The 15294-nt window shown below is 49.4% G+C and overlaps 1 protein-coding gene across 11 annotated transcripts in view; it reads left to right on the top strand.

The window, feature by feature from the left end:
- Window positions 1-15294, top strand: part of ZNF618 (zinc finger protein 618) — a 149410-nt gene that overhangs the window by 110224 nt on the left and 23892 nt on the right. For 7 of the 11 annotated variants that reach the window (XM_041406735.1, XM_041406737.1, XM_041406733.1 and 4 more), the window contains 4 exons: window positions 752-841; window positions 8992-9180; window positions 11826-11909; window positions 12979-13035. In XM_041406735.1, coding sequence (XP_041262669.1) covers window positions 752-841; window positions 8992-9180; window positions 11826-11909; window positions 12979-13035 — 420 coding nt within the window. The remainder of the gene's footprint in view (window positions 1-751; window positions 842-8991; window positions 9181-11825; window positions 11910-12978; window positions 13036-15294) is intronic. The other 4 variants (XM_041406740.1, XM_041406729.1, XM_041406730.1 and 1 more) reach the window with 3 other exon arrangements.

The following is a 15294-nucleotide window of genomic DNA, read 5'->3' as shown; positions in this document are numbered from 1 at the left end:
GGAGTTCAGGGAAAAGCAGACTGGCAGGGATGAGAGAGGGCTTGAAGGTGCACTGAGAGCTGGCAGGTGATTCATTCACACTGCCTTTGTGGTGGGTCCTCAAACAGAGCGGAAGGAAACGGAGAGAACACCAGATTTTGCCAAAGCATTTCCCTGAATTTTCCATTTTGGAATAATTTGTTTATCCATGGATTTTCCTTCATCTTGCAGCTTGCTGCCAGTTCTGTACTCCCAGCACTGGCAAGAGGAGGAAGTGCCAGTGTGTGGTTACACTCCATTATTTCCATTATCCCCAAAGCAGGAATGAGCACAGTTACTCCAAGCCCCTTCTCCTGCAAGAGAACTCCACAATCCCAAATAAAAGTTCTTTAATACTTGAACCTGACTGTTTGTTTCCTGGTCTGACTATTCCTGTTGTCCATCCCAGACCTTCTGTAACCAGAGGAACTGATCTGTGTCACCTGTAATACAGACTTTAGAACTGGATTCTCTCCCTTGTTTTGCACACTTGTAATTTTGGGGTAATCTTCTGAAGTTTGTTCAGTTCTGCTGGACTTCTTATGCATGGTCCATCCCTCTGTTTTGAACTGTTTCCTTTCATGGGAAAAGGACGTGTGGATTACAGGGCAGGCAAATTCCACATGCATGAAGAATGTTTGTGTGACCTGACCAGCTTCTCTGTAAAAAGGAACTGAGGGTTGTGTAAGAGGGCTGGCCTCCTGCCTGACCTTTGTCCTTGTTCATTTCACAGAAACTGGCAATTACACCTGTGAGTTCTGTGGCAAGCAGTACAAGTACTACACTCCCTACCAAGAGCATGTGGCTCTGCACGCCCCCATCAGTGAGTATTGCTGCAGGGCTGGCCCTCTGCAGGCTGGCACCTCCAGGGCCCTGGGGAGCACCAGCCTGCCAGGACAGACTCCCCTCTTGGGGATCCTTCCCCTGGAGCTGTGGGATTACAGTGAGCAGGACACAGATCATGTGCTGAGCACTGCAGAGCTGAGCTGGGATCCCTTCTCACAGTTCACTGTTAGGTCTGGAATGTCTCTGAGCTCCTACCTCAGCCCATGGAATTCTACACATGTTCCTTGTGGGGTTGATGGTTTAGGCTCTTGTTTAACTGAGGAGATGCACAACATTTTTATACTCCCCTAAATAACAACTGAACATACATGTTAGAGAAGAAGCATCTTTCTATGAGCTTCTGGGGAATTGTTTCAGGCAGTGAGTTAAAACTGGTTTCAAAATAATTTAAGTGATCTCAGCAGCTTGCTACTGAATCACACTCAATAAGTGATTTGTTTCATGGATCTCAGGACAAGGCAGTTGTCAACAAACTGCACAGCACTGTGGTCTGCACTCCCCACACAGAGGGGAGGAGACTTTAACAAACAGTTCAGTGGAATTCAGTGCAAAATTTTACTAAACACATTGAGAGAAATCTTTGCTATCTGCTGGATTTGAATACTTTCAAAGTCTGCAGAGAAGTTCTTTACAGCTGAACTTCCTGCTCCCTTCCCAGCTCTGCCCTGAGCTTTGCTGGGTGCCCGGGGTGTGCTGCTCCAGGGTTTGCAGTGATGGAGAGGAGGATGAGGGATGGGATGAGGGACGAGCCGAGCTCATCAGCCTGCAGCTGCAGCCGCCAGGGGGCGCGTCCACCCCAAAATCCCCGGGAATCGCATTTTTAAGGGATTGTCGCGAGGCACCCTTGGGTTTATGGGAACATGGTCCACCAGAGTGTCACTTTTAAGGTTTGCTGGCTCTTGACAGGTGCCATGCAGGTTCTCTGCAGCTTGGATATGGACCATGGTAGAAGGTGCAGGGCATAAAAGACGTGTCCTACATCAACATCACAAAGCTAATCTTGTTATCTGCCATCTGCTGAAGGACCTGCTCCAGTGCTTGGCTTGCCTGCCCATGGAAGCTCGACCTCTTCACCGAGGTGTTTTCAGCCTGAGGGCTGAAAACATTGGTGGCCAGCAGTGGGTCCATCTCCTGCCACAGAGGAGCCCTTGGACAGCAGGGCTCTGGGGTCCCTGCTCCCCCTGCAGAGAGCTCAGGAGCAGTGTGCAGTGAGCACTGAGCTTTGCTCAGCTCTAGCTAATTTTTACCTTCCCAGTGCTTCCCATTTCAAGGTGATTTATTGCCACTGATGTCTTCCACCTTCCCAACCAACTGTAGCAATAGCTGAGCTGCTGGTTCTGGTCCAGGCTCTCCAGCAGAAAAGAAACCCCAGCTGTGTTTGTCTGGGAGGAGTGTGCCTGCAGTGGGCCCTACAGTTCCAGTGGCTCCCCCCAGGCCCTGCCCCAGTTCTGCAGTAGGAGGCATATTCTGAGTGCTGGGCCTGAAGCCATTCTTGCACTATCATTTCTGCAGCAAAAGAAAAGAAGCTGCCCCTGCTGCAGGTTGGATCAGAAGGCCCTGAGCTGGGCAGATGGGTTTCCAGTCCTTTCAAGTATCTTTAACTGTGAGGACACTCAAGATCAGATCAAGATAATATTTTCCTAAGGTTTAACCCCCTCCCCATAAACTTTTCTTTTTCCTTTTTTTTTTTAACCTCTTTTTTCCTCTCCTAGTTCCCATGACCTAAGATTTATGATTTTCAATGACAAGCCACTAACCCTGATGAGGATATGGGAGAGGGCATGATGATCTCCCAAGGCAGGCTGGCCAGTACATCCTCACACCTTTCTGCTGCTCAGACTCTGTTCTTCCCAAAATCCAAGGTCCTGTGAGGCAGCTGTTTGAAAAGCATAGCTGGCTTTTCGTTGGTCCTTGCAGTCAGAAGAAGTAAAGCTGAGACTGTGCCTTTACCCTGGTCTCATTCTTCTGATTATAAGGCAAATGCTGAAAAATCAGTCATAGTAGAAATGGGTGAGGAAAGCGTTCGGCATCACCAGTTCAGCTGTCTGGGACTCTGCTGGAGTGCAAGCTTCCCTTCCAGAGCCTGTTTCTGGTTTTCTGTCATAATGAATGAAAAGTCATTGAAAATGGGTAAAACAAGGAATTATATCCTGCAGCTTCAATAGCATCTTGCAGGATAATTTCTGGTCTGAGCTGCTGGATAGCTGCTGTCTGGAAAAGAGCTCTCCTGTGAGCTTCCCTGGAATTGTTAATGCCAAATGTCTCCTTCCAAAGTTCCCTTTTCTGAATGAGGAGTAGGGGCTTTTTCATAAGATTAGAACTGGGCTACAACTCTTAAAAATAATATTGTTATGCTGTTTCTGTCAACATATTCACTCTTTTGAAGAAGGCTGTCAGAGGCCGTTTCCTAAAAATAAAAGTGGATAGTAGGCACATTCATTGTCCCAGTTTTAGAAACATTTCTGAGTGAAGATTCATGGAGGAGGGTTCTGAGATGTTCCTGCCCTCCTTCAGGCTCTGGCTGCTCTGTGAGATGGAGCTGATTGAACCACGTTTGCTGGGGCTGGGCTGTTGGCATTGTTTAGGATGGAGAGAGACTGTTCAGGGCATGAGGTGACAGAACAGAGGGAATGGCTTCACACTGTTAGATGATGGGGTTAGATGGGATTTTGGGAAGAAATTCTGAGTATCCAGTTAGGAATTGGGTGGGCAAGCCCTGGCACAGGGTGCCCAGAGCAGCTGTGGCTGCCCCTGGATCCCTGGCAGTGCCCAAGGCCAGGCTGGACAGGGCTTGGAGCAGCCCGGGTCCCTGCCCATAGCAGGGGGGTTGACAAGATGATCTTTTAGGTTCATTCCAACCCATAGCAATCTGGCATTCTGTGACTCTGTGATGAGTTTACAGTGCAGAGAAGACCTGGGGCACCTGGGATGTGAACTGGTTATGAATGCACCAGGAGTGGGATTGAGCTTGGTGAGTCAGGTTCAGGGGTGTTCATTCACCTCTGCCTGGTACCTGCAGATAGAGCCTCAGACTCCTGGGTCATGGAAGTATGGGGAGAGAGCCCTAAAACCAGCACAGCCCTCCATGGCTCTGCTTCCAGGATTGAAATCTAAAGTCATGTCAGGGCCCTGAGTGTACCCAGAGCTCTGAAAGGCCCTGAGCAGCCCCACATGGGGCTGTGCCCACAGCCACACTCCTGCTCCAGCCCTGCTCTGAGCCACACACCTGCCTGAGGTGCTCTGTAGGATGCTGGTCTCAGTTCAGTTGTGCACGTGCACATGCCTGGCTGTGGGTCCCATGGGTTTGTACCCCAACCCACAACTGAATTCTCACCTTGATGTCAGTCAAACCTGTCTGGACACCCTGGACCTCGCTGAGGATCACTGGTCCTGGTTAACCTCACCAGAGCTGATCCTGCTGCTGACCTGTGGATTGACTTGCCAGCCTGGCCACACACCTCTCTCATTGCCATGAACTTCCCTATAACCTTCGTGATGGAAGCTGGCTGTCACCTCTGGGCCTTGCTCCCTTCTCAGGGTCTGTGGGATGGGCCTTTCTATCCCTGGGATCATTTTTGGCTCTCCAGGGGACAGACAGACCCACCCTGACACCTGAGATGCTCAGGTTCATCAAGGCTTGCTGCTCAGTTGCTTTCTGTATTGGATGCACACTGGATACAATTTATTCATCCAAAGTGCTTAAATGCAGTGTTTCATTGAGGCAGCTGCCATTTTGGTAATACAGCTGGTTTCCACTCACAGAACCTGCATAGCCAGGAAGAAAACAGCTCCAGATTCCAGTTGGATGGTGTATCTTTGTTTCCACCAGTTCAGTGAGAGAAATCTGTGAGTTCAGGTGCTTTTCCCAGTCTGATCCCACAGTGTTTTAACAACAGGCTCCACCTGTTTGTGTGTATAAAGATACACATTAAAAATTTGATAGGTTTGAGCAGAGGGGTTTTCCTGTGGAAAGACCTGTTTGCCATAGCCAAGGTGTCTGCTCAGAGTATGGAATTCCAGGCCATTGTTAAGGAATCATTTTCCAACACGTTCAGTGAAGACAGTTTTTTCTCCATAGGTGGCTGTATAATTCCATCTGAATCTCCAAAATGGTTCCCTACCCATCCTGACTATATCTTTCTAAAGAAATACCATACACAAATTATTAACCAGAATTTTTACCTGGAAAGAGTAATGGTGCTGGGACAATGTGATCCCTGTTGTGATGGTGCATTGTGGTAGTGTGTGGACTTGTGTGCCAGATTTTCTCCTTGCTGCTACAGCTTGTCAGTCACAGTACTTTAGGGTCTTCCCAAATCCAGGAAAGTCAGGAGGGACCACTGTGATCTCTGGACTGCCTGGAGAAACACATTCTGTAGGATTGCCAGGATTGAATTGCACACAGATCTGCTTTAGAGAGACATCTAATCTTGCTTTTGAGTGACAGAAAATGCAGCAATCACATAAGGTAATTATTTTGATGAATTATTGCCTCCACTAAATTAAGACTAAAATTAGCCAGCTGTAGCTTTGAGCACTGGGTCTTATTTATAACCTTGTGTGAAGGAGGACTAAGTTACTGAGCTTCTGTCCTTTCTAGACCTGGCCTAGCCTGCTCTCCAGGCCCTGGTTAAATAACAGGAGTGACTTGTGTTTCCATTGTAAGCTCTGCTGTTCTTGGCCCTTGGTTATCCGCTTGTCTCCTCCTCTGAGTGTTCTCCAGTCTGTTCTGCACCTTGGGCAGGGCAGGCACCATCAGTGTGAGGGTCAGGAAGGATCTGAGAGCTGGCACTGACTTCCTGATCCCCGTGGAAATTCCTGATTGCTCCCCAAGGAGCACCTCAGCCTCAGAGTCCCCTGGGAGCTCCTCTGCAGCCAAGCACAGCAGTGACCAAGCTTTTCCTGCTGTCAGTCTGGAGCCCCCGCTGTTCCCAGCATCTCCTGCATCAGGTGTGTCCTTCAGCACAGCCTGGGCCATGCTGCAGGGCTGCAGCACAGAGCCCTGAGCTGACTGACTGCAGACCCTGCAGTGAGAACCACCCTCCACATCACTGGGCTGGGTCTCTGCTGCCTTCTGAGAGGGTTTGAAAAGCTCCACAGTGGCAGTTATGAGGTCATCTCCCCATGGTGCTGTCTCCAGTCTTGCTGCAGATTTTGAGGCAGGAGGTTTTTTGTGGCCATTCAGCAATTCAGGATTTTCATTTTTAGAAACATCTTGGCCTTTTCATCGGCCTGAGGCTGTGAGTTTCACAGTGAAGGTGACTTTTCCAGAGTAGAGCAGAGGAGCTGTGTGATGCTCTCTACCTGTGTTGCTCAGCCTTCAGAAGGAATTTGGCATCTGATGAACTACAGACTGAACATTTTTTTTCCCCGGTGAACTGTTAGCTTCCTCCAGACTTCTAGAACTGATGTTCCTTTGTCTGTCTTGCATTGCTGCTCAAAACTCTCTGCCTAGTGTCAGCTGGAGTAGTCTTCTCTTGATGAATTATTGCCTCCACTAAATTAAGACTAAAATTAGCCAGCTGTAGCTTTGAGCACTGGGTCTTATTTATAACCTTGTGTGAAGGAGGACTAAGTTACTGAGCTTCTGTCCTTTCTAGACCTGGCCTAGCCTGCTCTCCAGGCCCTGGTTAAATAACAGGAGTGACTTGTGTTTCCATTGTAAGCTCTGCTGTTCTTGGCCCTTGGTTATCCGCTTGTCTCCTCCTCTGAGTGTTCTCCAGTCTGTTCTGCACCTTGGGCAGGGCAGGCACCATCAGTGTGAGGGTCAGGAAGGATCTGAGAGCTGGCACTGACTTCCTGATCCCCGTGGAAATTCCTGATTGCTCCCCAAGGAGCACCTCAGCCTCAGAGTCCCCTGGGAGCTCCTCTGCAGCCAAGCACAGCAGTGACCAAGCTTTTCCTGCTGTCAGGCTGGAGCCCCCACTGTTCCCAGCATCTCCTGCATCAGGTGTGTCCTTCAGCACAGCCTGGGCCATGCTGCAGGGCTGCAGCACAGAGCCCTGAGCTGACTGACTGCAGACCCTGCAGTGAGAACCACCCTCCACATCACTGCAGCTTCCACTGGGCTGGGTCTCTGCTGCCTTCTGAGAGGGTTTGAAAAGCTCCACAGTGGCAGTTATGAGGTCATCTCCCCATGGTGCTGTCTCCAGTCTTGCTGCAGATTTTGAGGCAGGAGGTTTTTTGTGGCCATTCAGCAATTCAGGATTTTCATTTTTAGAAACATCTTGGCCTTTTCATCGGCCTGAGGCTGTGAGTTTCACAGTGAAGGTGACTTTTCCAGAGTAGAGCAGAGGAGCTGTGTGATGCTCTCTACCTGTGTTGCTCAGCCTTCAGAAGGAATTTGGCATCTGATGAACTACAGACTGAACATTTTTTTTCCCCGGTGAACTGTTAGCTTCCTCCAGACTTCTAGAACTGATGTTCCTTTGTCTGTCTTGCATTGCTGCTCAAAACTCTCTGCCTAGTGTCAGCTGGAGTAGTCTTCTCTGTGGGGTCTCAGTTTGAAGACATACTGTTTGTTTCATTTGGGAGGAAGAACAAGAAATTTTGGAGGTCATCATAGCATTGAGACTTCTGTCTTCAGGTCCCAGAGCAGCATCTGGGCTGCAGAGGATGTGCAGTGATGCTCTCTGTGACTGGCACTGAAGAGTTGCTGATGGCTGTTTCTCATGGCATTGATGGGGAATAAAGCAGACATTGGTGGGAATGATCCTCATGGAAAGCAGACAATCCACAAGCTGGAAAATTTCATATCTGACTACATTTTTGCTGGCAGTTTGGCAGCAGCTGGAGGAGGATTATCCATGGAGATTGAAAGGAAGCATAGAGAGCAAAACAGGCCTCCTGCCTGTTTATCTAGCTGGAAACCAAGCAGAGAAGTATCCTGACTAAACTATGAGAAAACCAGTGCATAATTTCCTGCAGAACTACACTGACATGTAGGAATTGTCAGCTTGGGGCTGTGTGTCAGAGCAAGTGAATCAAAACCCCTGGAAACTGCAGTGTGAATGTTGTGAATGTGCAATTGTGAATGACACACTCCCAGTCCCCAGTGCTGCTGCTGAAGTTGAGAGCCAGTCACAGCCAAGGTCTGTAAAGTCTCCTGGGATTTTGGAAATGAACATCCTGTCCCAGCCTATGGGACTTCTCCCCTGTTTCAGAGTTAGGCTATGGTGCTGCCATGGCATTCCTCTGAGAGCTGCTCAGTGTGGATGGGTATTTCTCACTCACACTGTGTAGAATGTGCAGGTGCTGCTGTTGTCCCTCCACCTTTAGGCATCCCACAGTATCACTGTAGAAATCACTGGTAGGGAGCTGGGACTGTGGGTTGGTTGAACCTTCTTTGTTAGTGATTTTTCATGACAGGTGATTGGAGTGGGGCTGGGGCTTCTGGGCCCATATCCAGATTTCCATAGAAGAGGCTCCTTAGGAGTGAAGGGGGTTCTCAGACAGTTTCTCCATTTTTGTAATGGTTTATTTAATCCATGTGGCCCAGACAAAGGGCTGTCCTCCTGAAGGTGTTTCAGATGACTTTTGGCATTGACAATTCCTGGTGATCCTCACTGTGTGCTGCAGAGACCAAAATATAGATGCCTTCAAAGAGCATATCCCAGTAATATTCAGAATTTCTCCATATGTCACCAGTCTGGAGATGGGAGCAAAAGCCTTTACTCAGTCTGCCTCCTAATTCCATTCCATTCCATTCCCAACAGTGCCCTTTTCTTTGTATTTGGTCAAAGAGACAAGGAATGTAGCTGGAGATCACTAGGATTTATTCAAGGCTAAAAAAAAAAAAAGATGTTAACTTCTCTCAGACATCTGAGTAGTTTAGAAACCTGTTCCCAATCCCTAGAAATGGAGGCCAGAGCTGCTGATGCCCCCAGGCAGGCCATGGCAATCACGCAGTACTCCTGGATGGATGGGGTGATTCCTGCAGGAGCAGGGATGGGTTGGTTGTGTGGCAGTTAGAGGTGTGGAAGGGAACTAAGGAGCTTCACCAGTGTCCCCTGGGCGAGGGGGGAGCCCAGCTCTGTGCCAGGGGCTCGGTGGATCAGCAGCTCCAGCAGGCCCCGCTCTTGGAGCCCCCTGGCTGTGCAGGCACTAGTTCTGAGTGTTCATATCCAGAGTTCTCTCGATCTCCACTCTTCGTGGCAGTGAAGACACAGGCGAGCCAGTCCAGCAAAAAGTCCCCGGCGTCCATAAACCGCTGCTCCAGCCTCCTGCACCGCGCGCCCTCCGGCGTCCCGCCCGCCTCCCAGTCCCAGATGTTCCGCGCTCCCAATTCCGGATCCCCAGGAAGCAAGGCCATCACAGGTACCAACTGCCTTTCCGTTTGCTGAGCTGCTCAGTGTCCAGTCCTGCCCTGGATAGGCTTTTCGCCCTTCCTGGCCTCAGTCTCCATCCATGGCTGTCCCAGAGAAGCTGCTCCCAGAAGCAGCTGAGGGGATTTGAGCCATTATAATCCCTTCCCAGTGACAAGCTGTTTTTGTTAAACATCATGGTAACCACAAGTGCAAAATACCCTGTTTCAAATCCTGGTGTCACAAACTGAGAAGAGCTTCCTGACAAGGATTGGTGTAATGGCTTGTCAGGAATGGGGATTTTTGCTTGGTTTTCAGCACTGTTTGGCATTTAGTGTTTGTTTCCCTCAAGATGATGTTCTCAGGGCTAGGCCTGTGCCTTTGGAAGTGAAATGGAGTTTTCAGGTGTTTTCACAGTGCTCCATTCCCCACAGGAACCTCTGAGAGATAAACAGAAAAATCAGTATTACAGAACCATTACTGAGAAGTTAGAAAATGCAAGTTAGGATTGATCATCCCATTGTCTCAGTTTCCTCCTGGAAAAGATCAAGCCTAAAAAAATTTAGAAGAAAGAAAGCAAAGACTACTGAAAAATAACTGTTAATAATTAGGGTGTAAAACATAGTGTGCCATGTGCAGTCCACAGGGAAGCACCCTCTTAAGTCTGTGGGATTGATGGATAGAGATTCCATCTGGGTGCAGAAGAAGGGCTGGTCAAACAGTTGATGGTTAAACACTCCTAGAATGTCTGGCATGAACAGATGCTGAGTATGAGAGGTGGCTGTGGTGGGAGAGGCCATGGATGCTGAACAAGGATGGGTTTTGTTGGATAACACATACCCACAGCTGCCAAGGACTTGGTCCATACAGAGAATTTTACTTCACATTCAAAAGGTTCTAATACAAGGAGAGAGACCAGAGTGAGCTGCCCTCTCAGTGTGGGAAGGGCACAGTAAGACCAAGCAGGTACATTAAACCAGATTTTTCTTACTGCCTGACTTGAGGGAGGTTTTGGGGGGGGAAGCTAAGGGATGAAGGCACAACCACCATGCAAATTCTTTATACAGGTCTTTGGACACCTCCATCTCACTTCCACTTGTGACATAAGCCAGGACTTGAACATGGGTCTCTTGGGAGGGATGGGTTGACCCAAACCATGTTGTCACTGTATGATTTTTCTGTTATTTAAAGCCTCTTGTTTCTATTATTTATCTCTCAAGTGGCCTAGGTAGATAATGTTTCCAGTTCCTTTTCAGCCCTGTTTGATGTATTTCTGTTTCAGTTGATTTGCTTATCAAGTTTGCTTGTTTTTCTGAATTTTAGGAGTCAGGAATGTAGTTGATTGAGAGTTTGAGAAGCCTGCTCAGGACTTGGAAGGGTCCACTGAGCCAAAATCCACGGGCTGGGCTCTTCCTTCATTTGAGGTCTCTGGTAGCCCCAAAGCCCACATGTGTGAGCCACGCTGCAGCTCTGGGAGGCTGCAGGGACCCAGGGCATCTGCCAACTCCTGACAGTAGTTGTGACCACTCCAGTGGTCTGCAGTAATAAAATCATGGTCTGGCACCACTTTTCAGGAGTCCCCATCACTCCTGAATGAAAGACTTGTGTCCCCAGCCCTGCCCAGTCTGCAGGCTGGGCCCAGCAGAGCCAGGCCAGGTTGTGTCCACATGAAACCATGGGTGGCAGTGGGCTCCAGAATGAGAGTGCAGAGCAAAGGTCTGTCCAGAATAGGCCACACACATTGCTTTGGCCAGTTTATTTTCTTTGATCTCTATTTTATCCTTTGAGCCACCACAGTAAATCCATTTGCCTGGATATTGCAGACCCAGTGAAGTGAGACAGGACCTCCTTGCACTGTTGAGCTGGTGCTGAGGGACACCAGCTTGAGCAGGGTGTGAGGCCCCGAGCTGTGCAGGGATGCTTCAGGGATGCTTCAGGACTCTTGTGTCCACTGCCAGGGGCAGGAAGCACCTGGATGCCCTGGAGAAGCCTCCCAGTGCAGTCACTGGGAACTGCCCTGTGCTGTGGCTGGAGTGGGCATACAGGGCCCTGCCAGGAGCAGGACCTGGGGGGCTCAGGGAACAAGGGCACTGTTGGGAAGCACAGAGCCAGAGGATCTTCCACAGCTTTTCCAGACATGGTGGGCAGGCCCTGAGACAACCCTTCAGGCCTCTGCTTCAACATTTTCAGGAGAGTGTTTAAGGAGTGTGGGTGACTGGGAAACACAAGGAAAGATGGCACAGTGCTTCTGTAGGTGACACTTTGGTGTGGTGCTGAGGCCCCGAGCTCAGTCTCAGACTGGTCACCTGTGCTCACAGGAATTAAGGGCTGCTTGTTACCTTAAGGACGAGTAAGATAAGGGTTGGGGTTTTTTGCAGGGGAAGAAGACATGACCTTTCTGGTTCAGTCAGGACTGGTGTTCATAGGCTCCCTAAGAGCCAATTCCAGCCCACCTCAGCCAGAACGCATTCAAGAAAAATACCCAGCTGTTATCCCTTCACTGAATCTGGCCCATTTGCCTCCAAAATGAGGTATTTGACCTTTCTGCTGTATTCAGGGTCTGTGATTATGTGGCACAGGAGCATGCCTTGCCTCCTGTCTGCCTGATTCTGCATCCAGTGTTGACCAGTCACCATTCCTGCTTTGTTCTCCACCCAGCAGAAAATGCTTTCAGCAGAAGAGTGGAAGGCAAAGTGCAAAACAACTTTGAAGAAACAAACAGCAATTCCCAGAACTCCAGTGGTAAGTGTGGTCACCCTTTCCTGCTGCTTCCATATTCCTCTCCAAGCAGGATCCAGCTGTGCTCAGGGAATGTTGATGTATTATGGGGTACCTTGTTTAAGCTCACAGGCAGCCAGCCCTCCTGGGGTAGTGCCTTGTTCTCCCTCCTCCCCAGGCTCCTGGCACCCCAGCCCTGTCAAACAGGCCATGAGGGATTCCTGCTGCTAAGGACCAGGTACTTGAGCATAGATTTTTCAGAGGGGAGTCAAGATGTGGAGAAAGGATGGATGGAGATCAGTGTGGTCCTGGTGAAGCAAAGACACTTGCAAGCAGCAGAAGTTTGAGGACTGTGGGTAGAAGAGCAGTTTGCAGATTACAGTGATGCTGAGCATGACAGTTTATTTAAATGTCGCTGTAACCAGTGTCCAGCTGTTTGTGCAGTCACTGCGTGGAGGTCACAGTAAATCAGATGTGAGACCAAAATGCATGTGCTAGAAGGAAGGAAAATCCCCTCCACTTGTGCAGTTTCCTTTCAGTGTTAAGTCCATGTGGTAGTAACTGAACATAACAGTGGCCTAGACAATTTTGTTCAGGTCCACCAGCTACAGAGTTTTCTGTGCAAGGTTTTTATCCTGCCTGTGTACTGCCCAGCCTTCCAGTGGGCCACTACCATTCTCCATGCTCCCTAACTGGAGCAAAAATGACAGACCAGATGAAATGGAAATTTGGCATCTTGCTGCAGAGATAAATAACACGCCAGCAGAAAAGCCTGGCCTCCCTCCATTCCCCATCCAAGAGAAGCAGAATATGTGGTGTTGGCAATGTCCCTGGCTGGAATGGGCAGGTAAGGGGTGGGATACCTCCCTGGAGCAGGTTACACAGTGTCTGTTGGGTGTTATATCTGCCTCAGAAGCAAGTAAGGGGCTTTCTGGAACCATGTTGAAAAGCAGGGATGTGATGCTGGAAAACCCATGTGTGGTAGCAGAGTGGGTGATGGGAAATGGGCAAAAAAGTTATTTGTTGCTAAAATACTGTGTGTTGTGTTTTGGGGAAAAATCCTGTACTAATCCATCATTCACCACAATTGCAGCTGGTCATTCGGGGACAGAAAAACCTAAAGAAAAGAGGTGTAAGCAGAACCCATCAGGTGAGCTTGTCTCTGTTTCAGGCCATTAGTCCTGTTCCTGCTGGACAGTCAGGAGTCCTTGGGGCTGCCCAGGCCCTGGTCAGTAAGCCCAGCCTGGCTGTCAGACATGACTCAAGGCAGTGTAGTCACTGAGTTCCAGAGTTCCCAGCCTGGCTGCAGCTCTGGGCATGCCCTGGCCTCTCAGCAGCTCGTGTCTTGTCTTCTGGGGGGACTGTCAGTGTTTTGAAGGGTTTCAAAGCCTTTAAGTGCACATCTGTAAATGCCAATATACCACTTGGGACCCTCACTCCTCTGGAGCCCTTGGAAAGTAGCAGCCTGAGATTGTACCTATTTTATTCCTGTCAAACCTTGTACAGCCAACAAAGGAAGGGCAAAAATACCTTCCTTCCTATCAGACAGCTCATTCCTGAAGGCAAGAGAGCTGCACTGGAAACCTGCTGGCTGCTCTTGTCAAGTTTTGCAGGAGGGCAGATGAACCTGTAGCATGGACCTGTCCAGGAAGCACTGACAAGAATCACAAACAATGGCTGTACTGAACAGTCCAAGCCTTCAGTTCTTTCTGAACTATTAAATACTGACCCTCTGTTGCTGTGACACATCTCCCAGACTCTTCCTGCCATCTCCTTGTACCAGCTCACATCACACTCATCCTCCTCAATCTGTTTCTTTCTGGACTGCAACATTTAAAGCACATGAGTGAAAGTTCACAGCAAAAACCAAAACAAAACCAGAAATTCTTACAAGCTGAGTAGCAAGTTTCATATGATTTGTTTCTCTTGTTTCCCTGTAAGGAGTGTTTCTTTCTGCACCATGTGCAGTGTCAGTTTATTTTAGTGGCTCAGTTGAGGGCTGGCAGGCTGCAGAGGAGTTGCAAGATACTCACCTAGACCATTGACTGAGCCAGGAAACCTGAGGAACTCAAGTGAGCTGCTCAGGACTGGTCTGAGGGGAGTTGGGCTCTGGTGAAAGTATTTGCTTTCTGCATTAAGCAGCTGACATGCTCCTGAAAGCCAGGCTGGTGCATGGGGATGTATAAACTTCTTCCCTTTTTCCTTCCTTTATCTATCCTGCATCCTCTTTTCTTCCCCAACCCTGTTTTTCCCCTTTGGCTCCATTTTTGTGCTGCTTCCCACTAGTCCCATTCAGTGCTCTTTTCCAGCCCTTGCACCAAGCCATTTCTCCTCTTGTTCCTTCCAGTTCTCAGGAGTCCCAGTGGCCTCATTGACAGCAGCCTGGGTGAGCATCACCAGTCACCATGCGTGCCACTGGTGGTCAGAGAGGCCTGGAGAGCTCTGTGTGCTCAGCTGGCCAGGCAGAGCTCTCTGCAGCTGCCTTTTGGAAGAGCTGACATGTCCTTGCCTCCTCCTTTTCCTTCTTTCCGTGGCTGTGTCTCAGTGGGTGGGACAAACACCATTTGGCTCAGTGTCACATGTGGGATGGGAACTCTGGGGTGATTCTGGCACCATTGGCTTGTCCTCTCTTGTGCTCCAGCCAGCAGATTTCCCCCAGGCAGGGAAGCAGGTGGTGGTAATGTGGTGGGCAATGACAGAAGGATGGACACTTCTGTCCTCCCACTCCCATCTGCTGTTTGCTTGTCACCAAACTGCTGTTGTAAGGAACAGTCACCAGGTTTGGGAGGTAAATGTGAGTCCCAGCTGAGCAGCCAAGAACTGTGTGGCTTGGCCTTGTTAAATGCCTGATGGCTCTTGTTCTCTGTGGGTGTGAGCTTTGTGTCACAGGCTTGGATACAGAGATACCAGAGAGCAGCAGGAGATTTTTAGGCCACCCAGCTGGGGACATTCTGCTTTTTCCCCATGTCACCATCCTGACTGCAGTGGCACAGACCCCTTGGTGTCTAGAGTAAGGGACAGGATGAGCAGAACAGGGAGGTCAGTAACTAAAATCGCCTAAAATACACAGGGGTGCAATGGGAGGGAGTCCTGAGTGGGAATAAGAATGGAACTAGAATGGAAGATGCTGGATTTCAGATGTCTCTTCCCTATGCACACACCCCCAGTCCTTGTCACAGTGAGTGCAGGTACCTGGCATCCTTCTCTGTGTGACCTGGCATCTGGCTGCCCATAAACCAGAGCTCTGTGCTGCATGGCAAACACTGCTTGGGCCTCATGTGAGTCCCAGCTTTGTCTCCCAGCAGGGTGGGCTGGAGACAGGGCGTGGGTGAAGGTCTCGAGCTGTCATCCACATTATGATTGGAGAGTGCTCTTTGTACTCATGGAAAAGGGTCTCCACAGCCACTTG

This window comes from Onychostruthus taczanowskii, unplaced genomic scaffold, assembly GCF_017590055.1.
Source record: "Onychostruthus taczanowskii isolate IOZ18803 unplaced genomic scaffold, ASM1759005v1 scaffold25, whole genome shotgun sequence".
Lineage (NCBI taxonomy): Eukaryota > Metazoa > Chordata > Aves > Passeriformes > Passeridae > Onychostruthus > Onychostruthus taczanowskii.
The sequence above is the reverse complement of the archived record's forward strand: the minus strand, read 5'-3'. Positions and strand labels throughout refer to the sequence as shown.